The following is a 9,484-nucleotide window of genomic DNA, read 5'->3' as shown; positions in this document are numbered from 1 at the left end:
TCAAAGTCCCTTTACCCCCTCAGCACTCACCTGGTGCCTGTTACCCGTTTATAGTTGTCTTTGGAATAGACAGCCAAAATGCTGACCCCTGAGCCAATGTTCACCAGAAGGAGAGGATAGGGATTCTCCAGGTTGAATGGGAGCTTCTGGCACCTCTCAGCATCCGTTGGGTTCTCAAAATAGTAACACTCTGAGTGTCCATTGAACCCCACGGAATCAATGTACAGCACTCCTTTCACAAGGCAATCCAGCTCATCGAGCTTACAAAGCTCAAGGTCACCCATCTGGTGGGAAGGAAAAAAGAGGAATATTGAAGAAATAGTGAGGGATTTGAAGGGTTTATACTCAGGGCTGGAAAAATGCATTCACTGCCAGCTCAATCCAGCTGTGTCCATGCTCCCTGCAGAGGCTGAGGGAGAACAGATCACAGGAGAGCACAGGGACTCCTAAATACCCCAGCCCTCAGGTGTGGAACAGGGCAAAACCATCTGGATCCACAGATGGACACAGAGTGAATTCCAGCAATTCCCACAGGCCTGACTTAGGCCCTGATGCTGAGGCACTGGTGTGAAAAAGCCAGGAAAAATGAGGAGGGACTTATATTGTTGGACCAAAATATCCCACAAAACCCATCCAAAGGAACATCAAAAAACAGTGAGGAAGTTACAAGATCATTTTCCTCTCATGCCACTGCCTTGACCACACAAAATGGGATATTGGGAAGAACAACAGAAAGGGTTGTGTTACCCAGAATAGTAGTGGAGTCTGCATTCCTGGAGGGATTTAAAAGCCACGTGGACGTGGCACTTGGGGACATGGGTCAGTGGTGACCTTGGCAGTGCTGGGGGAACAGTTGGATTTGATGATCTTAGATGGCTTTTCACCCTTAATGATTCTATAAAAGCCTTTTTATCTGCATTTTTCCAAGCCCTGACTAAACAAGTATTTATCATGTTTTTCACCATGAACAAGGATCCCACTTAGAATGAAGTCACATGATGATGTCAAATCCCAACTATGAACTTCCTGACCGTTACATTTACCACAAAATCTGCCTGAACCTCAACCAGCTCATTCACATAGGTGTCAGAAATGAAACCAGGTGAGCAAAGGAAGAAAATAAAGCAGGAAAAAGACAACAATGAGGAAAAAAAAACAACAGCACAAGACTGAGATTAGCACAAGCAGAGATTAAAAACAGAGAGGAAGATTTGTAAGAAAGATCATTAATGAATAATTTTAGAGTTATGTTCAGGGCAGAAAGTGTTTTAATTTGGAGATGCCAATTTGACTCCACATGCCAAGTTTAACTGGAGTTAGGGACAGCGTCAAAATGAAGATTTAGAGAAGCTTTAGAGTGTGCAGAGAAAGTTTTCTAGTTTTAAGCTTTCAAAGAAACGTCACTACCAGATCCTAACGGTATAGAAGCCAAAAATGCCTACTGTGCGAAAGTCCTGCTCAAATTTGTACGCTCCACCTCCCGTGGCACATAAGGTAGTATGGAGGCTCGAGAAGTGCTTTTCGCTTCCCATTTGGATAAAAGCAGGCATGTCATGAGTAGGAAAGCGTATAAAGTGCAGATTGCCTTTACGTCCACACAGGGTAAGGTCCTTGAGCTCGAGGTGCACATCCCGAATGCCTGTGGAGCCATAGGCTACGTTTGATGTCAGGTATTTGCGGATGCTTTTGAGGTTTTCCACTTCTTCCTCTTCCTCTTCGGCCGTGATGTCCTTGGGTTCAAAATAAACCAGTTTGACCAAGGTCCCTCCGATGTCCAAGCCAAACCAGGGAAAGACTGCAGAGAGAAGACAAAGAGAAAATGAGACAGGGTATGGCACAGCCATAGCACAAGCACCTTTCTAGTGGAAGGTGTCCCTACCCATGGCAGGGGGTTGGAACGGGATGGTCTTTAAGGCCCCTTCCCACCCAAACCATCCTGTGATTCCATGAAAACAGTTTTCATTGAATTAATTAATGCAGTTCTCTAAGGACCCATGTGGTCTCTCCATTTTCAGGAATGTTGGCAGCCTGGTCTGTCTTTGACAAGAGACAGCTCCTATTTAGAGATCCCTCACATTCAGGGGCTCCGAATATTTGCTGTACAACACTCGAACGCTGACATTCCTCCCCACAGGTCTGACAGCATCCATACCCTTGCCAGATCCTGCTGCAGTTTAATCCCCAGCTATTCCTTTTCCAAAGTTCTGAACCAGAGCCAGAGCCACGGATAACACCCATGCTTTTACATCAAAGGGATGTACAAACGTTCCCTAATTACAACAGAGCTGAGGTAGACAAGCAATCTAAGATGCCGCAGGGAGACAAAAACAAATGTCTAATTGGATTATTTTATTAGTCAAATTCCCCCGTGGTCCAAAATATGCATCAGTGTCAGGCCCAGCAACATTTACAGCTGTGTTAGATAATGAGCTTCTTGGAAAAGATCAAGAGAAACCCCTGATCTGATGGAATCTGCGATTAGAGCTGGGAACTGGAACAGATTAGTATCACTATTAATGAGCTAAAGGAGAGGCTGGAGCTAATGAGATGCACAGGCTCCAAAGCAAAGGGAAAAATGTAGCCACATGTTAGGGCTTATGGGAGCAGGATTCAACCCTTATGGTAGCTTCCAGAAGGAAAAAGGGAACTCTTAGAAAATAAACCTGAATCATAGAATCATACAGGTCAGTAAAGACCTCCACAATCCCAACTATTAACACAGCACTGCCAAGGCCACCACTGACCCATGTCCCCAAGTGCAACATCCACGCAGCTTTTAAATCCTTCCAGGGAAGGGGACTCCACCACTGCCCTGGGCAGCCTGATCTAATGCTTGATTGCTCTTTCCATGAAGAAACTTTCTCTAACATCCAATCTAAATCTCCCCTGGCCCAGCTTGAGGCCATTCCCTCTCCTCCTGTCCCTGTTCCCTGGGAGCAGAGCCCGACCCCCCCGGCTGCCCCCTCCTGTCAGGGAGCTGTGCAGAGCCACAAGGTCCCCCCTGAGCCTCCTTTGCTCCAGGCTGAGCCCCTTTCCCAGTTCCCTCAGCTGGCTCCAGACCCTTCCCCAGCTCCGTTCCCTTCTCTGGACATGCTCCAACATAGACGTTACCAACGCTCCTCTGGAAAACAGCATCTCAGGGTTTAGTAAAACTCTTTATCTGCAAACAGATAAGGGTGGAACATGGAGAAGCCCTCATCCCTTTCCCTTTGGAGCAGGAATCCCTCATGTCAGGCTCTTCAGGGAACAATCTTAGCACAGGCAGAGCCTGACAGGTTGGAGGACACATTCTCTGGTAGCTGTACAGGCCCTTCCAGAGCTTTCCAGCTCCCAGGAGCTCCTGGCACCGGCAGCTCCCCAAAGTATTTTTAATCCACCAAGTTATTTTTATGTATTTCCGTAGAGGCCACCCCCAACCATCACCAAAGGAAATCTTGAAAGAAGATGCAAGTTCTATTTTCGGAGACACATCCAAATCCCAATCACTCTCCATTTCTGAGGCATTTACTTCAAACAAGAACAGACACAAAAATAACTTTTCATGAATGAAAGGGAAAAGAATCTGAATGGCAGCCCAGCAGAGGAAGGGAGCAGGGGCAATCCAAGGACTTTTACACAGGCAGATAGTGATATGACAAAGGGGAAAGGTTTTAAACTAAAAAGAGAGATTTAGATTACATATTAGATTACATTTAGATTACATTCTTCCCTGTGAGGATGACGAGGCCCTGGCACTGAGAAGCTGTGGCTGCCCCATCCCTGGAACTGTCCAAAGCCAGGCTGGATGGGGCATGGAGCAACCTGGGATAGTGGAAGGTGTCCCTGTCCACACCAGGGGGTTGGAACAAGATTGTCTTTAAGGTCTCTTCCAACACCAACCATTCCATGATTCCTGGAATATATTTGTTCCTGTCAAAATATGCAATTTGATTTCTGCATTAGACTTTTTTTTTAAAGCATCCCCACCATTATATTTAGACAACAATCTTCCCCCAAACTCCCTTTGCCAGGCTATACAGGGGTAAAAATGGGGAAAGAGCAGAGGTTGGGGACTTGGAGATGGTCTCACTAATGTGCAGCAGGAAAGACAAACATCCAAAAACACGGTGCTCTGAAGCCAAATGCCTGAAAATGCCACAGGAGCTGCTCCATCACAAGCTAACAGGCTCCTACTTCCCAGCACTCAGCTGGCGGCACATGCACGGCTTCAGTAAAGTAACAGATTTGTTTTAAAGTTGGTTGTGAAGTTCACACACCAAACTCCTACACTCAGCAACACAAACCTTCCAGATTTTAGGGCAAACACCACCTGGGTCCATCGGTTTAGGCAGCTTTCCTGGTCACAAAAAAAAGAGCAGTTCCTTGGAAACTTCACCCCATACCCAGTACCATCAAGAACTTAAATTTTTTATTACACATAAATTTAATTTTTATTTGGGCAGAACATCAAGCCTGGAGTTAAACCACACCAGTTATCCACTATCTGCCTCACCAGGAACAGGGAAACAGGAATGATGCCAGCAGGAGTAACTGCAACCAGGCTGGGCTCACGGGTCACTATCTCTACTCAGCACTGGCCCTAAAAAGAAAACCGAGCCCCCTGAGCTGGGACACAACTTCTGACCAGAGCTGGCTCACACATCCCTGTGGCACCAGCTGGAAAGGCTCCGTACGGAGCAGCTGGCATTCTCCATCTGCAGCAGCTCAGCTGTACCTTCCCTGTAAGTCACCAGGGATAAATTTGAAAAGACAGCCTATTAAGGTAATTAACTTACCCCAAATCATTGTTAATTATGGATCTCTCATTATATACATCCTAGCCACAGGTTAAGAATCCAAGGAAGAAATGTGTGAGCTCAGAATTAAGTACTTCTCTACCTGCTGCAAAGGATTCCCTATGCAGTAACACCTGTTGGAGAACTCAATCCATTACAGGGACAAAACTTCCCTATAAACCCTTTTTTGCAGGAAAGAGGAATGGCACACAAACAAGAGGAGGAAATCATTCCAAGGACATGAAGAACTGGGGATTTTTTCCTGACACTTACAGGAAGTCATCCAACAAGAACATGCAGGGCAGTGACAGCTCTTCCATGTCTGAGAACTAGAAAAATCCAACGGAGGGAGGAGGAAGCTCTCTTGGATCAACGCCATCACCATCTGCCACCAAGATTTCTCCTGAAACACTGATTTATTTTTTTTCCCAGCAGATGAAAGCCATCCAGAGATCTCTCCCTTGTAAGCCTCTGAAGCAATTTTTCCAAGAGAGCTGCCGCAGATCTCGAGGAGCAGCGGGCAGATCTCGAGGAGCAGCGGGAGAACTGCCGGCATCCAGGAGCCCCCAGGCATCCCCGAGGCAGATTTTGCTCAGTCAGAAGGTTCTGCTGGAATAACCAGACACCAGCATCAATGGCCAGGGCAGGAAATGCAAACACTGCCTCTCATCACCTCCTCCCTGCTGCTACTTGGAGATCTCTGTGCTGGGATGAGTCTCACACATCTCCTTTCCAAGTGCTCCCTTTCCAAGCGCTCACCAGCTGGAGAACAACGGGAAGGATGGCAAATCCCGAGGCTGGCAAGGGAAGCACATCACTGTATGGACCCCCTGGGCTCGCCTCCTGCCCAGCACCTTCTGGGAAATGTTTAGTTGTTCCTTGGGTGTTTGGGCATTTCCAAGAAAGGCAGGAAATCCTCTGCTCTCAGCTCCAAACCTCCAGCAATCTGTCTCCTTAGAGAAACTCTGTTGCTTTACTGGAGGATGAGAGCCATGAATCTCATTCTCAGTGAGTTGGGCAGAGAAGCTGTGGCTACCCCATCCCTGGAAATGTCCAAGGCCATGATAGTGGATGGTGTCCCTGCCCATGGCAGGGGGTGGAATGAGATGGTTTTGAAGGTCCCTCCCAACCCAAACCATTGGCCTGACAACTTGCTATCCTCGAGCACAGACAATTTTAAAAGAAGCTCTCTCTGTATATTTTCAGGCAAACAGCTCTTTGTCTTAAAAACAAACCTTCTTCTCAGGGGCAGATCTATGGATATACAAAAAACAGCAATAAACAAAAGACTGGTCTGCAAACAAAGTTAAGGGCTCACAGCTCCGACTAAATAATCCCAGAAAAGCTCAAGGATACTTTGTGTGCCCACAGCAAGAGCTGCCACCCTCCCTTCAAATCCCTTTCACAGTCAGACTGTAAGATCTTTGGGGCAATAAAAAGAAATTGCCTTTATCTGATATGTAAATTACTTCATAAAACTGAACACTGTGTAAATAAAAAAAGCCCTCAACAGATTTATTCTGGAAGCTGCAGAACTGTCAAGATGAAAGAGGTGATATAATTAAAGATCTCCATGGTGGATTTTCATCACAAAACAAGCAGCTCGAGTTGTATTTCAGAGTGATCCTTAACTTCTGAGCCAATTATATCAGGAGCTAAAAAGATTAGTCTGATGATTTAGTTCAGCGTGTGACAGCACCTCTAGGCTTACTCTGAAATATGCAATATTATATTTTAATAGTGTTATACCATGCTGGAAAATTTACAGTTGAGAAAAAATACAATTCATTAGCACTTAATATAAAGTGACACTAAGTCTACATTTCCTCCCATCCCTAAAAACAGGCTCTGACAGGAATTCATATTTCATACACCATTCCAAAACAGAAAAAGATATTTAAACATCAAAGCTTAAATTTTGTACTACCAAAGAAGTGACAAAACAGCATTTTATTTTTATCTTTTCTTGGATACTTTCTGTATAGAAAATTTTAAGTCGTGTCTTTGCACGATTCTGATAGAAGATACTAAAACTTTTTTAAAAGCAATCAGTTGAAAGGAAAGAATATTTTTTTCTCAGGGAACAAACAAACAAGCTACAGAAGGGAGAAGCACATTTTGCTAACCAGGGAAATAACCTAAACTCATCTCTGTTGAGTATCCCAGGATTTCAGGAGGAGCAAGGAGAGAGTGGAGGAAGAGGAAAAGGGGGAAAAGCTGATGAACTGAAATGCGGATCTATTTCTCTTATAAAAAAGATTCATTAAAAAAACCTTCCCCTGCTCATTATGACCTGTTCATCATCAGGTTTCTGCCTTTGCCCTGCCCACAGCCACAGCTCCCTTATGGACCATGATGGGAATATCCTCTTTACTCATCTGGGATCTTTCCAGTCCAATTTTTTAAGTATGGATTTCAATAATGGCACTGATAATTCAGTATCAGAAGGGAATTTTCCTGTGTTGTCCCTGGAGCTGATAAAGTTTTTGTATATGACATGTCTGCCTGCACTAATAACCCTGTCAGGCTTCCTTTCCCAACACAACACTCCAAAGCTTCAAGAAATCTCCATGTTTTCAGGGACACTTCTCAGACCCTTCTGAGAGCAACAGTGTCCTTGACTTCTCCCCCTTCTGCCAAGGGCACACGGAAAATCACACTGTCTTCAGTAAAGTTCCTTAAGTGCACCAGAAAACATTTCACTGAATCATTCAGGTCGGAAAAGACCTCTGAGATCAATTCCCACCGTTAACACAGCACTGTCATCTTCACCCCTAATCCATGTCCTCAAGTGCCACACCCACATGACTTTTAAACAGGGATTTAAACTTCCAGGGAATGGAAATTTAGCTGGGATGTTTGGTGCACTGTTTATTTCAGATCTATCCCAAATCCAGCCTTCTTCCCTGATCTCCGCAGTGAAACAGCCCTGACTGTACCTAACAGGCACAGAGGGACGAGGAGGAAGGAGAATCACGAGCCTGCTGAAATCCTTCCACTCCTAGGGAAGCGGGGCTCATCTGCCAGGGCATCTGCCAGCACAGCCAGGCAAGACAAGCCTCAAGGTCACCCAGCTCGTTTGCCACATGCCAGCACCAGACAAGTGGGAGCTAAAGTAGGATATTTTTGATCCCATGCCCATTAAGCGCTTCCCCTTCATTCTGGCTTGAGTCTTCCTTAAGGTGGGATGGAGCATTTTAACTCTGAAACTGATTTACTGTGACATCAGGCACTGTCCCTGCTAAGGGACACACTTGCCCCAGTCCATTTCTCTTCCAATTATCGCAAGAATCATTTAGGAAAGTCAGACTACATTGTAATCCCAAATCACACCATGCTGACCTTACAGACTGGAAGCTGCCAGAACACCTGTTTTCCTTAAAGTGTCCCACGCCTCTCTCAGCATCCAACTTTAAACCACATTTTCCAGAGAAGACACAGAAACTGCCCCGAGCAAGGCAGAGGAGAATCATCACCTAACGCAGAGCTTTAAGTCCTCCCTCATTCTCATACCAGAGATCTCCTTCATGTCCCTGCAGCCTTTTAACTAACAGGTCTCTAATTAACAGCCTCACGGATCCCTATTCCTATTTTTCACCCTAAGGGCGAAAGAGAAGCTGCCTTTTTCACCAGCAACCAAAAAAAGATCAGGAACACTCTTAAAACTTCGCTCGAATACAGTAACAACATCTTGGTGCTGCCAGTCACAGCCGAGATGCAGCAGAATCCTGATCCCTGTTTTCAGCCCAGATTTCTTGCTCACATCTTTTTAACAGCTGTGCAGGTACCAAGGAATTACACCTAGGTTGTTTCATTTTCAGGTATGGAAAGTTCCTTCCAGGAGGAAGGACTCCAGCAGAAGTCAAGGAATAATCGCTCAGTTCCTCCTCAAACATGGCTGAAGTCAGTGACAGCCACGGCACCTGCACGGCAGCTCCTGCTGCTCCCAAAATGAAGGCTGCCATCCATTTTGCTGCTTCCAGTAGGACATTTACAAACGTGGTTACAGGGATGGGGTGTTTTCCTTAAAAAGCCTGGTTTGATCTGTGTCCAGCTCCTGCCAAACCTGTGGGGTTCTTCCCTCCCAAAATTTAAACTATTCCCTTTGCTCTCCATTGCTTTGCTTTCACAGTTACCAGTCCAGCCCCACAACCTCACACCCTGGTCCCTCCATCTGTCCTGCTGTGCCCTATTCCTCACCCTCTGTCACCAGCTGCCTTTCCTTCCTTCTCATCCAAGGTCCCCAGTTTGGGAACCTCAGCATCCACCACAGCCCCATCCCGTGTCCTGCCCCACCAGGTAGGTGTCACCTCATCCTAAACCTTCAAGAGCTCCTGGAATGCAGCTTGTCCCATCCTTCACCCCAACCTCCTAGCCCATGTCACTGTCCAACCGTGTCCCCACCGTGCTGTCCCCAAACAAGAAATGCTGTGCCCATGCCATCACCCCACAGCGCTGTTCCCAAGTTGGCCATGCTGGACAAGTCATCACCCTACCGTGTCCCTCCGTGCTGTCCTCAGACTGGCCATGCTGGACAAGTCCCCCCTCCACTGCGTCCCCACCGCGTTCCAGACTGGCCATGCAGCGCCCATGCCATCACTCCACTGCGTTGTCCCCATACTGGCCACGCTGTACAAATCCTCACCCCACCGTATCCCCGCCGTGCTGTGCCCACGCTGCCCATGCCGTGCCCATCTCACAGCGCAGTC

General features: G+C 46.4%; 1 protein-coding gene across 2 annotated transcripts in view; it reads right to left on the bottom strand.

The window, feature by feature from the left end:
* The window catches only part of PANK2 (pantothenate kinase 2), an 11,493-nt gene extending 6,420 nt beyond the window's left edge, over positions 1–5,073 (bottom strand). Inside the window, exons 1-3 of one of the 2 annotated variants that reach the window (XM_017742421.1) lie at positions 5,049–5,073; positions 1,443–1,795; positions 31–284 (exon numbers count right to left, since the gene is read on the bottom strand). In XM_017742421.1, coding sequence (XP_017597910.1) covers positions 31–284; positions 1,443–1,795; positions 5,049–5,058 — 617 coding nt within the window. In that variant the 5' untranslated portion in view covers positions 5,059–5,073. Of the gene's footprint in view, positions 1–30; positions 285–1,442; positions 1,796–5,048 lie in introns of those variants that run through there. The other variant, XM_017742422.1, reaches the window with a different exon arrangement.
* Between the last annotated feature and the right edge of the window lie 4,411 nt (positions 5,074–9,484).

Source organism: Corvus brachyrhynchos, unplaced genomic scaffold (assembly GCF_000691975.1).
Source record: "Corvus brachyrhynchos isolate BGI_N302 unplaced genomic scaffold, ASM69197v1 scaffold166, whole genome shotgun sequence".
NCBI lineage: Eukaryota > Metazoa > Chordata > Aves > Passeriformes > Corvidae > Corvus > Corvus brachyrhynchos.
The sequence above is the reverse complement of the archived record's forward strand: the minus strand, read 5'-3'. Positions and strand labels throughout refer to the sequence as shown.